Consider the following 21,796-nt stretch of genomic DNA (forward strand, 5'->3'; position numbering starts at 1 on the left):
ACGACACGGGCTTATTCTTGCATGGCCAGGAGGCCAATCTTCTTTGGGCAGAGTAGTCGCTCCAGGTTTTTAGTGCAGCTTCGGGAGCATTGATCAATTGGCACAAGACAGTGGCCTTTTGGATCAGTAGCGCTCCCACTCCGGCATGGAGCCCAGACCCAGGTTTTAGATGGATTCCTCCTGGCACAGCAATGCGATATTTGGGATGCCAGATTGGACTAGATTTGTCACCTGAGCAGCAGATTGCCCCGCTTCTTCTGAGCATTCGGAAGAAGCTCTTGTATTGGAGTACAGCTCGGCTATCCTTGGCTGGGAGGGTGGTGGTGGCAAATCAGGTGCTTTTAGCGACCATGTGGTACATTACGTCTTGCTGGATCTTCTCGAGCTCTTGCATCAGCCAGGTACAGAGGCTGATCAGGAACTTTCTTTGGTCTGGGCGGGACGGTCAGCCAGCCCGGGCAAAGGTTGCTTGGGCAGTTATTACACTTCCGCTGGCCCAGGGAGGCTTGGGCATTATAGATCTAGTCGATCAGAGTAGAGCCTTATTGGGGAAGCTTATTGTTCGGGGGCTGCTTCCAGGCAGCGCTGAGCCTTGGAAAGAGCTTCTTTTGCAGCGACTGCAGGCTCAGGCTTCCCCAACAGGGGACACTTGGGCACCAGAGATTCGATGGATCTTCATAGAGATGAGGAGGACAGGCCTCAGTAGAGGATGGGAGGACAGATTTGCCTTGAGCATCCTGAGAGCTTGGGAGCTGCTGAGACCGGGGCTCTCTCAGAGACCTCCTTCTTGTGTTGAGGAGCGGGCCAGACAGCCGCTCATCTGGAGCCCAGCGGTTCGCACAGAGCAGGGTCATATGCTGGGTTCTCGGCCTCGTCTAGCCTGGGGACCTTTGGCGGCACGCCCAGCACGTAGCTTTGGAGACTGGCAGGCCTTCTGCAGTCTCCCAGAGGAGATCCAGGTGGAGAGGCTGAGTCACTTCAGAGGGGGGCTGATTATGAGGGATGACATTCAGGAGGCACTCACAGAGGAGTGGTTCACGCCTCTCGAGCTAGTGGCCCCACGGTGGATGGAAGCCTTTACACAGTTGGAGATCCTGATTGCTATCAGAGCTTGCACTGAGGATGGTAGATGCCTCTAATATGAGATTCAGGATGAGGGCAGACTTCAGAGAGTGGAGGTGGAGTCGCCTTTGGTTGCAGAGTGCACCTTTCAGAGGATACGGGTAGTGGCCGCCGCTTCTCGGAAGTGGCATATTGACCCAGACCCTGCAGAGGTGCTCCCGGATTGGCGCATATGGGCATATGCAACGCGCCCCTTGGCCCGGCTCCAATGGGACCCTGATGAGTACGAGTGGCATGATCCTTATGCATCCCTTGAGGCCACAGAGATCACCTTTTTCCAGTATACTGTTCGGTTGGGGCGGCATATCTTGACAGAGAGGAGGATGGCCTCTCCAGCTGCAGCGGGGCACTGGCGGCTACAGGGACTCTCACAGGAGTTCCTGGAGGATTTTTGGGCCCGGCTCTGGACTAGTTGACAAGCCCGCAGGATCTCGACTTTCTAGTGGGGTCGCCCACAAGGGCTCAGCAGTTGGCACCTGGCTTGTCTACAACGGTCTTCCGGCGGCCTGCGTCCGATGCGGCCACCCTATGGAGACACAGAGACATTGCCTATGAGACTGCCCTCAGGCGCAACAGATTTGGCTGCGGATGCTGCGTATTCTGGTCCCCCTCTCTCCAGAGGGTATGTATACGTGGGGTGCCGCTGCTTGGTCGACTTCGTCAGGGCCTGCTATGGGCTATGAGACAGAGCAAGACAGCCAGGCCATCAGATTCATTAGGAGGCAGCCTTGCCTTGTTCTTTCACCGGATTTCTCGTCCGCCAGCTGGACACAGGAGAGGGATCTAAGATGGGAGATCCTCAGCAGCCTCACCATCTGGTTCACCTGGAGGACCCGGTGTTTCAGGGCCTTTGAGGGGAGACTGGAGCCACCAGCAGAGACTGTTCGGGAGATTTGACAGGAGTTGATCCACACCCTGCGAGGACAGTATGACCGCATCCGGGGCGACTCGGATGAGGCAGGCCTTTCACACCACCTGGCGCAGCGGCTCCTTCTATACCCTACACGGGGGGTCCCCCGTTGGCACTACAGGCCACCTGTTTGGCTTTTCTCCCTTCCTATTGTATGATATAGCCCCTCAGTTCATTGTACGGATACTTGTACTTTTCAGCACCTAGGGAGAGTCTCCCTCGTTGCCTTGCTTTGTTCTCTGTTCTATTTTTCTTGAGAGCAGGAGAGGATCTTTTGTAGCTCTACAGGCGTTTTTATATAACTAACGAAAGGATCTTTTCTCGGGGGAAAAAAAAAAGAAAATGTCTAGGGAGAAGTAATTCAAAATTAAGATATTTTTGGAAATAAAAATCCTCCTAGTGTCTAAAATGATTTCCCTTGAAACAGAAATTCAAAAAGAACTTTTCAATGTGCAATTGGAATTAATTAAAAATAGGTATAAAGGACCTTAGCCTAAGGGTCCAGATTTTCAAAAATTTTTGAATTATGCTCCAATTAAGGTTCCTATGGACCAATAAGATTAATCCAAATGTAGAGAGGAGATAAATTGAAGAATAAAAGAAAATCCCTCCAAAAATGAGTAAATGCTCACATAAGATGAAGAGTTGACTAAGGACAAGGTTTATTAGTTAAAAAAGAAGAGATATTTAGAAGAACTGATACATTTTTGACACCTCAGTGTGGGGATCTCTCTTCATGAAGGAGGCACCTATTTCACATGTGTGGAGGAGTTTTAAACTCAAAAGTAATGAGATATTTTCATCTCTCCTCTCTCCTCTCTCCTGTTTCAACTAGATCCAAAAAGTAAACTAAACTGACTCAAAAATGATCAAAAATTGACCAAACTGATCTGAAAATTTCTAGAATCAATTTACTTGGTTAGAGGCTCACTTTTTTCTATAAATAGAAGCCTCCCTCTTTGTAAAAGGTTAATAGTGTTTATGCACTATTACTCTACTCCTACCCAAAGCCAATTACATTGAATTTTCTTGATAATTCAATTGTTTTTGACTTAATCCTCTCCAAAATAATTGGTGGCCACTCTTGCTTCAAACAAGAGTAAAACCCTCAATCCCTCAAGCCAAAGGAAAGCTTACAACTCCACGTAAGCTAAATTTTTTTTACTTTTAAATTTCAAATCTATGGTTTTCTTGATTTTTTTGTTTTATAGTTGATTAAAACAAATTCTAATGCTATACCTTGATGAAAAGACCTCCCCCTTCTCTTCTTTACAATTCAGCCTTTCTTTATCCTAGAATGTTTAACAAAAAGATTAATTAAACTTTTCTTATTGTTTACTCTCTTGAAAATTGAAAATCGTATAGACTAGAATCCTTTATATCTAATTGAGGTTAATTTAAATTAAAAATAAAATGTTAAAAATGAGAAATGATCAACCATACAAAGAAGGTTATAGCAAAAAATTTTAGAATTTTATGAAAAAGAAAGTTCATTTTTATATTATTCCAAAAGAGTAATTCCCACCGTTTGTGCATTCTAAAAGAAATATTCTAATTTACTCCATGTACATATTCACTTATGAACATGCATGGATGTCATTGATATTAATTATTAAAATTAATTTCTATGCATAAAAAGATGCATAATAAAAAATTTTATTATAAAAGTATTGTTTTCATTTAATTAAATTTCTATGCATAAAAAGATGCATAATGAAAATTGTTTTATTTTAAAAGTGTTATTTTCATTGAATTTAATTCTATGCATAGAAAGATGCATAAAAGATTTATTTTTATTTCAAAAGTGTTATTTTCATTAAAATTGATTCTATGCATAAAAAGATGCATAAAAGATTTATTTTTATTTCAAACGTGTTATTTTCATTAAAATTGATTCTATGCATAAAAGATTTATTTTTATTTCAAAAGTGTTATTTTCGTTAAAATTGATTTTATGCATAGAAAGATGCATAAAAGATTTATTTTTATTTCAAAAATTTTCTTAAATTTGAATTTATGCATAAATAGATGCATAAAAGGATTTTTATAAAAATGTTATTCCCAATGAAGTTGATTTTAGGCATAATAGATGCGTAAAGAATCTTTATATCAAAATTAGAATTCTCTTAAATTCTACGTTTAAATTCTATGAAATAGATGTGAATGAATGGATGGATGAATGGATGTGATGTGAATAGAGGTGAAGAGATGTGAGGTGAATACATGTGATGAGATGTGATGTGAATCAGATTAATGTGAATGAATAGATGAGATGTAATGTCATGTGAATCAGGATGTAAATGAATGATATGGAATGTGAGTGGATGTATATGAAAGAATGGATGTGAATGTATGTGCAAGAATGTGATGTGGATGTGTATGCGAAAGAATGTGATGTGATGAGACATGAATATATGTAGATGTGAAGTGATAGATACAGGTGCACGATTGGATGGATATGTATGAATGAGATATGATGTGGATAAAATATATGTGATGGGATGGTTATGAGAATGTATGTGGTGGATATAAATGAACGAATGTGATGGATATGAATGAATGTGATGGATATGAATGAATGTGATGTGATGGGTGTAAATGAATGTGATGTAAATGGATGTGATGGACGTGAATTGATGTAATGTGATGTGAATCAGGATGTGAATGAAGGAGATGTGATGGACGTGAATTGATGTAATGTCATGTGAATCAGGATGTGAATGAAGGAGATGTGATGTCATGTGAATGAATGAGATGTGATGTAAATTGAAATAGATGTGATATATGATGTGAATGATTATAATGTGATGAGAATGGGAATACCGATGAAATAAATGAGGATTAATGTGAAACAATGTAAAAAGACGAGAGTTCGCTATAGAAACTGTATTTATGACCTTTTTTTAAAATGACTGTTTTATGTCAAGAATACTGGGGAAGCATTTTGACCGTCTTGTGAATGAGGTCGTGGAGACCTAATCTAATAAAGTTACAACAGCTGACGGAGAGTCAATGAAGGACGCCTCGCGTAGCAAGGTCGGCCGAGGTCTTGCCCAGCCTCGGTTCGATTAAAATGGTGAGCTTCCGGCACGATGAATAAGGGACCAAGGAAGCGGCCTATGAGTGAAGCGCTAGGTGACCTGCGAAGGATCCTAGAGGATGCTGACCATACGGTGCTCGGGCTCTAGGTCGCCGAAGATACCCACACGTGCGTCGTGGAAGATATTGGAATAAGGAGTAAGAGTTGTTTTCTGAATTCGGGCATGGATCTGGTTGATTGACCTTGCTGGTCCTCAACGGATGAGTCCATGGTTCTTTTATATGGATCTGTTGATTGATCTTGCTGATCTTCAACGGAGATTCCATTTTGATATGTGAATATATTGCCGAGTACTATGAGCTAGGAACCATCGAAAAGGTCCCTGAGTGGACAAGTAGTAAGCGTTGTGGTTGCCAATGATGCCATAGGTACACCGATGAAGGAATGTTTGGAAATAAGGATTCAATCGGAGATTTTGAGGATTATGATCAGTGACACTATGATTTCATTAAATGATTGTTTTAAAGATAGCTCAATTTGTAAAAAAGGCAATTTCATATTGGGTGTGTAAGTGATGTGACTAGTTTTAAGTTTGCATGAATATCCGGCTAGGGAGCCTGGGAACTCTTTTCCCTGGTACCGGGGACAAAACCTAACCAAATTCCTAATTGGATCCCATCACTACAATGGTTGGGCGGTTGGCTAATCCATGGGACTAGATGGGGTTAGGCTGGACTGATAAATTGAGACTCAATTCTGTTATGGTACGATAGATGAAGTAAATCCCGAACAAAAATTGTTCTATGGAAAAGAATCAACGGCTGTGCCTCTCAATGAGGAAAAAAGCGTTGGTCTCTATGATCCAAATGCAATCTTTTCCTTGATCTGACTATGGGACTTACGGGTTCGGTCACATCAGTTCAGTAAGTTAAGGCTTTTGACTACGTTAGAGAAAAATTATCCTGGAGAAATCGCCCGTGCTTTCCGGGCGAGGGAAGTTTTTCCGGGTTCGGTTTTGGAAGAACCAATGGATTAGTCTCTTGTTCGGATATCCGTGGGCGAGGCCCCGAGTGAGGAACCCTGCCCCGCGCAAGAAGTGCTACTTTCGCTGCTAGCACCCCTGAATTCGTTGCGCGGTGGAGACAAGGATCTCTCTCAGGAATAGACTGACAAGCGGGCGCCCAAGTGAGGACGCCCTGATGGGCGAGCACCCAAGTGTGGACACCCAGTGACCGGCCAAGAGCCTATAAAAGGGTGGCCAAGGTCAGTCAGTTAGTCAGAGTCTCGCGAGTCTTTGCGAGAGCTCTGCGGTCAGGACCCTTGATCTAGTGCAGACATGCACCTGCTTCATGCACCGAGGTCGACAGCAGTCTCTCGAGGCCTGCGAGGGTAGCTCCGTGGCGGTATGGGGCGTCATGGAGTAGAAATTGGTCGGTGCGTCTTGCTGGTTAGCTCAGCTCGTGGCTCGGTGGAGACAACCAAGTCTTGTGGGTTTTGCCTACGGCTGTTATGGTTGGGTGGTGAGTTAGGCCTGCATCGCCTTCACGCTGTTTGGCTTTGTTTTGCAAGTTTCGAGTCGTGTTTCGAGATTGCTCTACAAGGAGATTCTTGGGGATTTGACACATGCTCACATATTGAATCTTCGACTTCTCGGAGAACTCGTCACTGAATGCAATGACAAACTAAGACTTGAACTACATAGCTTTAGAGGCATCATACTCTCCATGATGTGCCTCAAATTCGATGACCTTGTGACCTGCTTTGAACTCCTTTACCCTCTTCCTATGATGCACACCGTGGTGATGATGTATTTTTGGACAACCGTCCCATGTACATGTTTTGTTGGGGCAACCGTCCTGTGGCAAAGAGAGTGCACGATGATGATGGACCTGATGCATTGAGGGCTGAAACGGAACAAAGAAGACTAGTCCAAATCAGACAAATGTAAATGGGTACGAGTGACACAAAACCTGTGATTGATGAAATCCCTGAGATTAACAGATTAGGGGGCTTTTCTGTCCATATCTTGCATAAGAATTTCGCAATATCAGAAGTGGTGGTGTGCAAGCCCTCAAGACACCAGTTTAGACAACTTGAGGGTAAAGTCATATTAACAAACATCCTTAATTCAGATTACCAATTACCATTTATACTTTAAAAGAGCACTGGAAGTGGGGCTGTCAGACAGGCCCTTGAAAACTCCCAAGCAGCTTTTACCACCCAAACATAACTCCGTCCAGAGAATCCCCAAGCTAGATTCTACACCAACACAACAATCACATTCTTTGCCAAAACCCCGGAGTCCCATACATTGGAGCCCAACATGTCCAAGTGTGTCGCTCAAGCCATCGCCAAGGCCTTGCTTGGGTCTTAATTCCTAGGGAGGAGTCCTTGTATGGCGTGCACACTTACGAGCCAATAACTCATACAGGGTTTGGGCACAATGAAGCAAGAAAGTAAGCCCTACTTGAATAGTTGTATCATGCATAGGTTAGGTGCATAATGTCTTGAAGAACATACTTTGAGCCTTGACATATTGGTGGCCTAAAATAGTTTACCAACTCACTTGATGGTGACTATGTGCAAGTTAACTCTTTGGCCAAATAGTTATGAAAGATAGTAAACTAGAGATCATAATGATAAACGGCACAAAAAAAATAGTTTTGTAGAATATTACAACAAATTGGAGAGAAGCAATGAAACAAGCAAGTTCAAATCCCTGCAAGCTCCCCAGCAACATCCGGGACATTTGCGGCCATAATTGTATCGCCTTCAGGCAGAAGACCAAGCCGCCTTCAGGTGGGCACTCAAGTTGCTACTACAAGAGGATCTACCTGGGGGGGGGGGGGGGGGGGGGGAGCAATGAAACAAGCACAACCGTAGGGCTCCCAAAGACTTGGCCTGACTCCATGAACACCCTCAAACATCGAATTGAAGAGGTTGCTAGCAAGCTCACCGCCCAACCGTGCGCCTTGCCCAAACTCTGGTGTCCCATAACACCAAGCATCTCGCTATACCTTTGGTCATGGCCCAATCTCTGGTGGCAAGCTCACCGCCCAACCGTAGCTCTATCTGGGTCACCTCCAAGCCTGAGGCTAGACCTACACAAACAGTGCGCCTTGCCCAAACTCTGGTGTCCCATAACACCAACATAACACCAAGCATCTCGCTATACCTTTGGTCATGGCCCAATCTCTGGTGGCAAGCTCATCGCCCAGCCGTAGCTCTATCTGGATCACCTCCAAGCCTGAGGCTAGACCTACACAAACAATGTGCCTTGCCCAAACTCTGGTGTCCCATAACGCCAAGCATCTCGCTATAGCTTGGTCATGGTCTGATCTCTGAAGTGGCATCAACCTTACCTTGAAGTTAAGTGGTTGTACCACCTGTTCCATGTGCCAATTGCACAGACGAGGGTAACTGAAACCAACTCCCAAGGCTTATACACACCCCTATTTCCACTCACCACTGTGTTGTGTCTAAGCGTGGGTGATCTGGGGTGATGCAATTGTGCATTATCGTGGTTACGGAGACATCAAGGAAATCAGAGCCATTTCTCCTTCCTTTCCTCTACTTTATTAAGGGTCATTACAGGCATAACCCCCTCTAATGCAAAGGGGGGATCTAGCCCACCTGGGTCTCCTCCATCAAACCCTAGCCCCTCAGATAGGAGGAAAATCTCGGTAAAGACCTTAATCCACTATCAAACCTCACTATGTCCTTAACCTCAGGCATTTATGCCTCTAGCCTACTTGACTGCATCAATCAAAAAATGTGATAACTTATTAAAAAGATGGGGCTTTCCAAACAAAGAGAATGAAGACCTGTACATGAAATTAAAGATTTAAAAGGCGATGGCATACCCTTGATCCAGCTTCTCAAAACTATCCTCGTCTAGTATCTTCAGCAGCTGTCTCTCGCAAACAGCACTTGTTTCTAGTATCTGCTTCTGTTGCTCTGAGAGGTTCATGCTCTCCATCAGCTTTCGAGTGAAAACAATCCCATAGAGTGGATTCCTGATCTCTTGCTTCATGTAAGCTACTTCTTTGAGCCTTTCCAAAGCAATTCTTGCAGATTGCTTCTGGACTTGTAAAGCCTGCTGCAGCTCAGGACTGGCCGTGTGTAGAAAACAAAACACCCCTGTTACCCCCCCATCACCATCTGTTCTCTTGTGTGCAATCAAGAGGGCCTCAACATACTTGTCATCACGATCAAAAAAGCCAAAAGGGAACCTGTCTGAGTCCTTTCCACCCATTGTAGTGTTGAGTACTATCATGAACTTCGTCATGGCGTCCTGACCTCTGAGCCTGCAACATGTGAGCTCTGTCCCAAAAACTTCCCCTATCATCATCTTCCCAATCACATCTTCTCGTTTCCAACCTGATAGCTTCTCCATGGCTGGATTCCACTCAGAACAGTAACCAAACTCATCAGCACCAAAAATTGGGGGTATGAGAGGATTTGGGTTCTGCACTATGGTCTTGTAGTCACCCTGAATGCGTGTAAATTTATCCATGACCACTTTCTGCCTTGTGACATCCTGACCGACAAAACAAACCCCCACCACATTTTCAGTAAAGTCCCTACTCGAACATGTATTAACAATCAAGATAACTGGCCCAATCTCAGCTTGATGGCCATAGGTTTTCAGCTTGATCTCAATGTTTTGTTCCTCTTCACCTGTATGCCAAACATTTGCATAAACATGAAGAGAAATTTGCATAAACATGAAGCTCTCTCTCTCTCTCTCTCTCTCTCTCTCTGCCTACTATATTATACACAGGGTCTACGTGGTACGTCCACCCTCTATTTTTCTTTCAGCAAGTAGCTTTTCATTTTTCATGCTAACACAGAGTTTACTCATGGATCACAATTACTTTTTTTTGGTTGCAAAGAGGCTTGGAGAAAACTCCAAGAACATCAGCCCCCCACACCTATCACCTCCCCAAACACCTCCATCATACCCCCATCAGCCACCTCTACCCCCCACCACCAGATCCCCGCCCCACCACCTCCACCTTCTTCACAAAGGGTGTGGTCCTCAAGGCCATCCATATACTACGTAATGGGCAAGCCCAAGATCACAAGGGACTCACAGTAGAGTACATCTAACCTGCCAATGATACCCTGGCACCCTACTAGCCTACATTGTTCAATAGAGCCCTTTGTGAAGGATTTTCACACTCTTGGTCTGCATCACCTGTAACTATTTGGCCTTCCCAGCTTTATTCACATGATCGAACCCTTGCCCATACATTAGACGAGTAGAAGAAGGCGTGGGGACAAGGACCATAAGGTTTGCACATGAAAAAGAGCCAATTTTGGTCAAAAGCCAAAGAAAAGCAAAAAGTCAAATTGTGTTGACTGTGAGCTAGGAGCACCACTAGAAAGAGGAGACTAAGCTGAACCAAAAAGCAAAAAGCCACTTTTTCAAAACGTGTGGGTATCTTCGACGACCCAGAGCCCGAGCACCGTCAGGTCAGCACCCTCTAGGATCCTTCGCAGGTCACCTACAACTCTAGGGCCAAAAAGCAAGGCCCTAAAGCCAGAAAAGCAAAGCACAAGAACTTTGATAAAAGCTAATATTTTATTATTAAAAGTTAAAAGAGGAAAAGCAAAGTGAAAAAGAAAAGCAAAAACCTTACTAGATTTTTGGCAAAAAGCAAGACCCCTCCTCTACTATAAAACTAAAATTAACCTCACTCGATCTTCGTGAATCACAAAAGCGGAGTATTGATCATCATCTTCAAGGCATGGTAGTCATCATCAAGTGCGAACCTCTCATCTTCATCAACAACCATCACCGACTGTTGACTATACTATCAGGTTGCGCCTTCCATACTGCCGTACAACTTCCTATCAAGGCCGCTGCTAGCCGCCTGATCTGAAGAACAGTGCCACCTGGATGCGCCAACAGAACCACCACCTCCAACGCCAGCTGAACTCACACCTATGTCTTCTGGCCGCCAGCTCCTGCCAATGCCGCCACCACCTACTGGCCTAACAAAACGCCACTGCCTGTTGTGCGCTGCTTTATACCAGCCCCGCCTATGCCTGACCAAGTGCTGCCTGCGCCATCTAAGCCAGCGCCGCCGCCAACGAACGCTGCTGCCATCATTGCCGTCTACTGAACCAAGCGCCACCAGCTAGACTCCCTGCCAGCCTGCACTGTACACCTAACAAATATCATGCCGCAACTGGGTGTTCTGTGCACCATCTGATTGCTGCTATGCAGGTGTCGCTGTTCTGCCATCTAACGCACTACCATATGGACTAAGCCCTGGTTCATACCCCTCTATGCAAGCCTTCTTGTGGGTTGCTTCTACTTCAATTTGGGCAACATGACTACAGCTGAACATCCTATACTCCGTCATCTTCACGAAATCTCATGTATACCTTGCCTACAAGCTTGGGGATTCATTGGATTTGGATTTGGATCTCGATCTGGACTTAGATCTGGACTTGTATTTGGATCTGGTGCTAGCCCGGTGAGAGATCTTGTGGGTCTTCCCCGTGGTGTGCTCGGCATCAGGATCTCGTGCCTCAACATCGACATCAACTATGACTGGGATTTCTACATCGGCATATTTGTTTGCTTTTGTATTCATTGATGTATTGATCCTGGCTTGCGAGCCCGTGGATTGTTCCTCAATAAATTCTTGAAAGAGGGCGCAAACTTTATTTGCAACTTTGTATTTGGGGCAAAACATTTGCACAAGACCTTGTGGTTGCCTGGCATTGCACTCCAGTGCGTTGGGATTTTGTCTCCAGGTGCTTTTTACACCATATTTGGTTGCACGTGTTTGCATATCTCTTGGTAAAGAGATTTCAGCAAATGGCAAGAAATGCGACTGATATATTCGGGTTTTGTCCCAAAAGGACAAATTGGATGGCAGTAATTACTGATACAATGCACAACGGAAGTAAATTTTCTTCTAATTTTATAATCTCTTTTGTAAAGATTGAGAAATTCCCCTCTCATTTTATGATGTTTTTTACTCAAAACACATTTTTACTTAAACATTTCAAGGTAGAAACATCAGTTTCTAATGGTTTTGAGATGTTGTGCCATAATTGCCTTCAAATGTCATCTCGTGACTTGAGTACATCTCTAAAAGGAAAATATTAGAACTCTTCATAAAAAGAGCTCTAAATATTGTAATTCTAAAAGAACAACATAAAAATTACAAAGGCACAACAATCACAAGACAAAACTTTTCATTGATGAATTACATACGTAAATTTATAAAATTGGTATGAGGAGCCCGGATAAAGCTGTGCTTGAGCTGTGGTGATTTTATTCGCAAATTCCAATCCAACTAGAATCCTAGGGATCTTTTCAGCAAGATATGTTGGAAGTTCCAGCTCCTACAAGGTTTCTTTCTCCTGTAAAAGCAATTGTACATTGCATGCAGGAGTGTTCAAGGTGACTGTTTGCATGTTGGTTTCACTCTTGCTTGTTGAGAAAATCAAGCTCGGTGACTCCTTTCATGATGCATCTACTAGCCATGATGATAATGGCAGAAATCAGGCTTTCTATTCACAAAGAGGATCTAGAGGCAGGGGGAGATTTGCATCACGTGGCCGTGGTAATGGTCGTGGATGGCAGCGAGTGAGAGGAATGGAGAGGAAACACAGGTATAGACCTACTCTCAATATCATCAACCAAGAATACATGTCCCGAGCAAGAGGGGAGAAAGCCTCGTATGTGAGGGATTGCAGTAAACAATGCCAAGCAATGAATATGAGGGAGGATAGACCCGACTATATATATGCCCACCGCTCCTCTGGAAGAAAACAACCAAGTAGGTTGTGACGAGTTGCTCCAAATAATGGTTCCAAACCCAAGTGTAAGAACACTCCCCGAAGTCGTATGTCGTGTTTCTAGCCTGGAGAAGGTATGAAAACCTCAGAACTAACCAAAAGATCAAATCCTGTAGATAATCAATCCTGGGAGAAGCAAGCTGCTCCTCACTGGAACCCTCTAAGTCTATCCGCTCAAACTCTATAACAAGAGTTGCCAAATGCTGAAAAGAAGCATCCTCTCTAGAAAGGTCGGCATCGCAAGATGTAAAGACTCTGAAGAAAAGATGGGGTCTATCTGCTCAAACTCCGTACCATGAGTAGCCCAATATTGTACATAAGCACACTCCACTAAGGTCGGCATCGCCAGATGAAAGGACTCCATATCCCCCTCTATAAAAAGATGTCGTTGGACTGGTACAAGCCCAACCTGATTCTGATCCAAATCCAAAAAGCTCTTGAAGTACCACTGTGCCCCAAGCACGGTTAGCAACCACAGATCCAAAGTATCCAACCGAGTCCAAAATTCCATCCTCCAAAACAACAAACCTGCACACCGCATCAAATTGGCAGAGGGAAGGGCAGAAGCATCACAAAGAGAGGCAGAGGTAGACTCCTCACAATGAGGAAGGGAATAAACTGCAGTGGTAACAAAGTCCTCAAAAGCATCACTGAGAGTAGAAGATTGTTCCATAAGTAGAATCAGATCCCAAGAATCAGCAACAAACAAGTGATCTATGTGAAAGGATCACACCTCACATGCAAAACACTACTCTCCTCCAAAATCTGTAAACTCTAGAAGAAAGTCTCCACTCGTACAAAATAGCTCCCGAAATTGATTCTCAAGTGAAGTAGCTGGAGAAAGGTCCCCCTTGAGTGTAGAAAACTCCTTTGGAAAGCAAAACGCAGCCAAAACGCTACTGTCCAACAAAAAACAGCACTCCACTGCAAACAGAAGGCAAGGAACATGAAGAAACCAGGTAATTGTGTAGGCCAGGAACAGAACACAGGTATAGATGCTCCAAAATTAGCAAAACGCTGACTGAAATAAAAAATTCAATGTCCTCCTCAAGTACCAAACTGCCACCAAAGCCACAATCCAAACAAAACCCCCTTTGCAAGTAATCTGTGTCCACTGGAGAAGAAAACGCAGCCAAACAAGGGACTACAAACCTGAAAATCAGGCCAACCAGGTTCCACACCTCATATGAAGAAAAACGCGGAAGCGAAGGTACCTTTAGGTCCAACAAAAGGAGCCCACGTGAAGGTAGAGCTACCAGCAAGATCTGTTCAAAAAAACGCAGCAACCATGGCTACAAATCTGAAAACGCAGAGGTATTCGAGGCAATAGATAAAGAATGAGACCGGGATTGCATATCTCAAGAAAGAACTTGAGAACTTGGACATGAATAATGGTGATAGTATGACTGATCATCTTACGAAGATCCAGGATCTTCGGGAGCAGTTGCTCAATATTAATGAGGTCATTTATGAAAAGGAGTTGGTTTCTAGAACACTATCATCACTGCCGGAAACTTACTTGAACTTCCACACATCGCTCACTCTATCTATGCGCGGAAACCCAAAACCCCAATCTTATTTGAAGAGTTGGTTGGCTTGTCACTACATGAGGAGAAGAATCGGAAGAACAAATCTTCCATCACGCGTGGCAATGATGGAGCTTTTCTTGCCCAAGACAAAGGCAAGGGAAAAGCCAAAAGCAATTTTCAGCCAAAGGCTAATTCGGGACAACCTTCACAAAAGGCTAAAATGATGCAACCACGCCCAAGAAAAAGAGCAAATGTCACTACTACAAAAAGCCAAGTCACTCTTTGAATGAATGCAAAAGGCGGCTTGTCACATGAACTCTGCACTGTAGTGCATGGTGACAAGATGGTTCATCATCACATCAGTACAACATTGTACAGTATTAGCACCTTGTAGGATGATATTTGTCATACGCCATGACCCCATTGTAATCCTTAGTCCAGGATATGTCAGGCACGAGCTACATAAGTCATTCCTCAGCCTTAGACAATCAGTCAGTCAATCGAACCCACTTGGAGAGAATCATTCATACATATAGAAGTCATAGAAGCCTTAGGGTCTGCATCAGTTCATGGTTGCATTTTGCATATCATCCATCCCATAGGCACATAAGACCACATAGACCATGGCAGAAGCATCAAAAAATTATTCAGCATTATTCCAATATTTTTCCCATATTTTTTAGCATTTATTTATCATTTTACAGCATTTATCACATCATTTGTAGTCGTGTTGCATTTATGATGCAGTCGGCCTATAGCCAGCCGACCAGCATCAAAGCCCATATTTATAGCATCGTTCGTTCATCACCAATCAGCCACAAGCCTTCAAGCGCTTCATCCTTTAGCACAAGGAGCATGAAAACTCGGACCATTCAGCACATCATCAACAAAACGCAGCATCAATCAGTATTCAGCCCCTTCAGGGTTCAGCGTTTTCAGCATCCATACACTCATTGTTTTGCTACAGCCCTTACGCTGAAGGTAGAACGCATTCAAACACTCATTTTCAGCATTCATTCACAGCCTAGAACCAGTCCCCAACAGCCCATACCTCAGCCTCAAATTTGCAACCTTCCTACATCCATTGGGAAGAGTGCATAGGCTTGAGATTGGTCATTATTGGTGCTTTTACAGTCGTGTAGAGTTCAGCCCGACTCTTGGTCCTCTGAGATCTTGCGTTTGGCTTATCGTCAATCCAAAGTCATTCTCTTCAAAGTAATAAAAGCAAATACTATTCCGGTAATGGGATAGGGGGCCCTTCAGTGAGTAATTCAGGACCCAATCTGGTGTACTCTCTCTCTCTCTCTCTCAAAGTTTAAAGTCATAAAAGTGGATTGCTAAACTCACGAAACTCAGGATACAAAAGGCAGTGTGAGACTTGTGTGACAGGATCCTTAATTACAAATACTTCCATTCCATGTTACCCGGCTTGGAAAAGAGAAGAAAAAGGAAAGCGACATGGCTGTAGATTCTTCATCACCTGCAGAGATGATGTATCAATAAATCTTGTGCGGGATAAGTGGACATTTCTTACTTGCAGTTATGATGCATTATTAGAGCATATGTCTCTAAGTGTCAATGAAAAACACGACACATGGTACTTTGACAATGGTGCTTCTCAACACATTACCTCACACAGGAATTTGTTTAAGAAGCTTATGGCTGTCCCTGAAAACAAACGAGTAACATGTGCAAACAATTCTTCTTTTCTAGTTCAGGGTGTTGGTGAGGTGATCCTCACAATAGCGGATGGTGCAGACTTATGTCTTGCAGATGTATTGTATGTGCCAGGGATTAAGAAGAACTTGTTGTTTGTCTCCTCTTTTACTAAAAGAGGATATGCAATAAACTTCGAGGACGACAGATGCATAGTAAAAGACCGTGAAGATGGCTATGGAGTGGTCACTTCTGGCACATTATACCATGGGTTATATCAGCTTGACAAGTTTGACAGGAGAGAGCATGATGTTCATGTGGTTACCAATCTTACACCTGCCATGCAAGAGGCAGAATTGTGGCATGCCAAGTTTGGGCATGTAAATTATGGCAGTTTGATACTATTGCAAAGGCATAAAATAATGGTACAAGACATGCCTCATGTGGAACTGCCACCAAAACATGTATGTGAAGGGTGCATATTGGGTAAGATGCACACAAATGCATTCCCAAAAGATGGATCAACAAGGGTTGTCCGAAAATTACAGATTGTGCATAGTGATGTGTGTGGTCCTATACGAACACCATCTATTGGAAAGTATCTATACTTTGTAACCTTTATCGATGACTACTCCAGATTTGCTTAGGTGTATCCATTGAAAGCAAAATCTGATGTATTTGCATGTTTTCAACATTTTGTGGCACAAGCTGAAAATCAAACACGTTGCAAAGTGCAGACCCTCCATACACATCGAGGGGGGGAATACATGTCCATTGCTTTCAAAGCTTTTATGGCAGAAAAAGGCATAAAGCATCAATGCACGATGCCATATTCTCGTCGGCAAAATGGTATTGCTGAGAGAAAGAACAGGTCTTTGATGGAAATGACTAGATGCATGGTTAAAGGGAAAGGCTTGCCTCACAAATTCTGGATGGAGGCAATAACGTGTGCTACACGTGTTGAATAGATGCCCTTCCAAAGCATTGAAAACCATAATGCCATATGAGGCCTAGCATGAAAGGAAACCTAAATTTGAACACTTTAGATTTTTTGGATATATAGCTTATGCACATGTACCTCAGCAATTGCGAGGTAAGCTTGACAATGCAACTAAGTGCATATTTGTGGGTTACAGCAGTGGCAATAAAGGCTACCGTCTCTTTAATCCTTCCACACAAAGGATTTTGGACAACAGAAAATTCAGACCAGCCATTGGCTGAATTTTTTGGACAGCCACCTTCAGGCCCACTTAACATGTTTGAAGAACTTCTCTTGTTGGGAATTGATGGCACAACAGATCAGCCATCAACTTTGCCTAACAGATAGCATTTGAGTGCTAAAAATCAGCCCATAAATGAACTCATTACACCTCAAAATGTCGAGGAAGCAATGGAGCAAGAGCGGACAACAACGGAAGAGGCTAGAAATGTGCCTCATTGGCTGCTCCGTACTTTACGGAAGAGCAAACTTTTAGCTTTACTTGGTAGCAGAACATGGGTTGGTTCACATAATGCAAGAGAACATACAAATGTTGCTTGCATGAGTACACTTTGTGATGCAAATGAGAACCACATTCATTTGTAGTGGCTCATGAGAATGAGCATTGGGTATAAGCCATGCAAAATGAGTTCTATCCATAAAACAGCACATGGGATTTGGTAGACTTGCCTGCTAGCAAGAAGCCCATTGGCACAAAGTGGGTATACAAGTTGAAAAGAAGTTTTGATGGTACCATTAATAGGTACAAGGCCAGCCTAGTGGCCAAAGGATATGCCAAAAAAAGGGCATTGATTATGATGAGACTTTTGCACGTACTTCTCGTATGGCCCCAGTTAAATGTGTTGTTGCATTGGCTGCCCATCATGGATGGAAAGTGCATCAATTGGACATAAAATCAGCTTTTCTCAATGGGGATTTGCAAGAAGAAGTTTATGAAAATCATCCCCTTGGTTTTGTGATGCATGGTCATGAAAACAAAGCATGCAAGCTTCAAAAAGCACTTTATGATCTATGAGAAGATACTTACTTATTTGACCACGCAGGGTTTTCGCAATAGTCCAACAGAGAGCACCCTCTATGTGAAAGAGGATCATGGCACTTTGCTTATGCTCATTCTTTATGTGGATGACATGTTGCTAACTAGGAATGCTATGGAAAAAATTTCAGCATTCAAACCTGAATTGCAAACATCATTTGAGATGACAGATTTGGGATTGTTGCATTATTATTTGGACATACAATTTGTGCAGACAGATGATGGAATTTATGTACAGCAATCAAAGCACATTCAAAAACTGTTGCACAAATTTGGGTTTCAAGATTGTAAGCTAATCTCTACTCCGATGAAGCCAGGCCTAAAATTGAGCATGTATGATGTTGAAGATGAGTGTTTACAACCAAGCAGTGGGCTGCCTCATATACTTATGCAACACACACCCGGATATTCAGTTTGGGGTTTCCCAGTGTAGCAAATTTATGCACAGCCCAAGTACAAAGCATTGGCAAGCAATGAAGCGGATCGTTCGCTATCTTCAGGGCTCCCTGGATCTTGCTTTGGTATATCCCAGGGGGGGCAACTTGTAGTTACATGCTTATAGTAATTCCGACTGGGCTGGTGACTATGATACACAACAATCCACCAGTGGGAATTGTTTCTTTTTGGGACATTCGTGCATATCATGGTTGAGAAAAAAGCAACCCACTATTGCCACATCTACTTGTGCCGCTAAATAGCAGTAGATTGTGTATGGCTGAGGTGATTGGTGATTGATCTTCGTGAGTGTCAACAAACACCCACCACCATACTCACTGACAATCAGAGTGCTATAGCCATCGCACAAAACCCAATGTTTCATGCACATACTAAGCACATAGAGATTCATTATCATTATGTCAGGGACACGATTCATGCAAGGGAGATCTCATTATCTTACTGCTCTACACACGACAATGTTGCAAAGCTGTTCACGAAGACGTTGGCTCGAGAGAAGTTCGAAGCTTTCCACGAAGCTTCAGGCTTACTCTCCTACAGAGAGTGATCTACTACCGACCTTGTACAAGTTCACATTGCCACTACAGGATGGATTTATTGGCATATATGCTATGAGTAGTGCCACAGGTGAACATGGGCTAACCAAGGGCACTTCTCTCCCTTTGGGTTTTTCCCCTTGGATATCTGGTGTGAAAGGACACCACCACATTTATTGTATTTTGATATTATGGAGTTGACTCCCGAGCTCCACACATTCCAATGCAATTCATTTGTCTAAGCATCAATCACCATCTTCTTGCTGTTGCTTCTCTGTGTGTCTGTCTCTATGTGGAACCCTAACCCTAACAACCTCCTCCCCGACTTCTCCATCTCGCCACCCCACTTTGAAGCTGACCATGCCTACCTCTCTTTCACTCTTACTTGCACACGACCCTTCTGTAACGTCCTGACCGGCCTAGGGCTAGGGCGGGGAACACATGGAATTATCGTGGACTAAGCATTAGGATTAATTTTAAAATTCGGGTTAAGGCTTACCCACGGGCGTGGGAACCTAGGATCCACACGTAGGCTAAGGGCACTAGCAAGGGGAGGTCAAGATTGGCCATGGGATTGGAAATCCACGGCTATTATTAATCAATAGAGGCTAATAATGGCTAAAAGCTTATAAATAAAGCGAGAAAGCTTTATAAATAAAAGCAGGCTACTTATAGCGGGATTATTACTAGTGTCACTTATTAGCCACAAGAGATCAAGCAGCCACGTGGTAGCCTCGGGTTGCCAGGAAGCATGCAAGATCTCTCAGCCATGGAGCTATCAGTGGGTGATTCGGCTTGGTGGTTGGGACGCAGTCTTGCGGCAATCTGACGTTAGGCTTCGGGGTGGTTTAAGGTACCGAACATAGGGTTGGGTGGTGAGTTGCTAGCCGCAATCTATCATGGTCATGCAACGTGTTCGGCATTCAAGTCTATGGAAACCTTGCTAGGGTTTCTCAGGTATGTCCTCTATCTTGATCCACAATGGCTCTATATCAGATAATCCACGAGTATAGCCTTGTGAAGATCTTACACCATCCCCCGGCCACCATCCCCCATCTCCCACCTTCTCCCCGACTTCTCCATCCCATCACCCCCCCTTTGAAGCTCACCATGCCTACCTCTCTTTCACTCTTACTTGCACACCACCCATCCCCCTGCCACCCTCACATTACACCCAGGTCCACTTCGATCACGAGCTTGACCCTCTTCTACTCCGACCACATCTATGGCCAACTCCAAGATGTGGAACCTACTCCAGCCCTAGGCCCCTACCTGTCCTCACATCACAGCTCACCACCATACTCCACGCATCTCCCACCACCTTTTTCATCTGCACGTGGCAGTCTACCACAAAGCCACCTTGCGGTTTCGTGCCCCAAAACTGTTGGTATGATGACGAATGCCAAGCCACACGCTCTCGTCTTAAGCATGAGGTATGGATTGGGTAAATCACGAAGCGCCAAATGTAACGGATTTCTCAACGCCTCACCCAACGCAAGAAACGTGAGTTCCACGCTCAGAAAGAGGATAATTTATACATACTCTTCTTAGAGCGGAACTGCAGAGAGGCTTGGAGGAAACTCTGAGAACATCGACCCCCCACACCTACCCGGACCCACAGCACTCCTATGCACGCTCCCTATCATATCCCCCATCAGCCACCTCTACTCCCACCACCAAATCCCCACCCCCTCCACCTTCTTCACAAAGGGCATGGTGCTCAAGGCCATCCATAGACTACGTAATGGACGAGCCCATGATCACGAGGAAGTCACTACCGCGAGTACATCTCACATGCCGACCAAACCCTAGTGCCCCTACTAGCCTACATGTTCAATAGAGCCCCTTGTGAAGGATTTTCACTCTCTAGGTCCGCTAACACCATCACCCCCATCCTCAAAGCCGGAGACCCACTTGATCCTGCAAGGTTATAAACACATAATACCTTTATAATTTAAAAACAAAGGTTTAGATAATACTTACCACACGTTCACATGCCACGAAAACATGTCAACAAACAATTTCACTGGCACAATTTACGGGCGGATGTCCTCTACCCCGAATCGAATCACAAACCAAGCAACTGAAACTTGGTTGAACACAATGCTAATCAATACACTTAAATACACTAAGATTTGATGGACACATGCTCAATACAAGAAGTAATTTGCTGAATTGAAAAGAGACACACAATGAGCTGGAACGGCCTGCCCCTCCCTCAAATAAAGTTTATTGATCTTAGGAGATTCAAGTACATAGTGTCATGGGAGGCATAGCATTTCTGACCAGATTTCCATACCAATGCATATGAATACAATATTGCAAACAAGTGGTTGTTGATGTAGACTTGCAACTCACCCTACCCTCTCAAGTGCCCATGTTCCCTACCATCTGCTATCTATTGTTCCACCAACACATGGTAGCAACAATCTGCAAGAGAGCACGTAGGACAAGAGAACACTACACAGGGTATATTGAAACCGATCCCGTCAAGTGGGAATAGACTCCGTTGGACACCCACACGCGTAATAGCACAACTTAATATCACAATTTGAAATGGACAACTTAATAACAACTGAAATTTGAAATGAAATGAAATGAAATAGATGGACATCAGCACTGGCGCCGGAACGGGCCGACCCCCCCCTCAATATATGATATATTATTAGGAGTATTTAACAAATACA

At 43.9% G+C, this 21,796-nt stretch overlaps 1 protein-coding gene across 1 annotated transcript in view; it reads right to left on the bottom strand.

Annotated features, from left to right (window-relative positions):
• LOC147605923 (phytochrome 1-like) overlaps positions 1-21,796 on the bottom strand; it is a 55,514-nt gene that overhangs the window by 8,982 nt on the left and 24,736 nt on the right. Inside the window, exon 2 of the mRNA XM_086792591.1 lies at positions 8,936-9,752. Within this exon, the coding sequence (XP_086648717.1) occupies positions 8,936-9,752 (817 nt within the window). The remainder of the gene's footprint in view (positions 1-8,935; positions 9,753-21,796) is intronic.

Source organism: Cibotium barometz, chromosome 58 (genome assembly GCF_041138505.1).
Source record: "Cibotium barometz isolate CiBa-2024 chromosome 58, ASM4113850v1, whole genome shotgun sequence".
Lineage (NCBI taxonomy): Eukaryota > Viridiplantae > Streptophyta > Polypodiopsida > Cyatheales > Cibotiaceae > Cibotium > Cibotium barometz.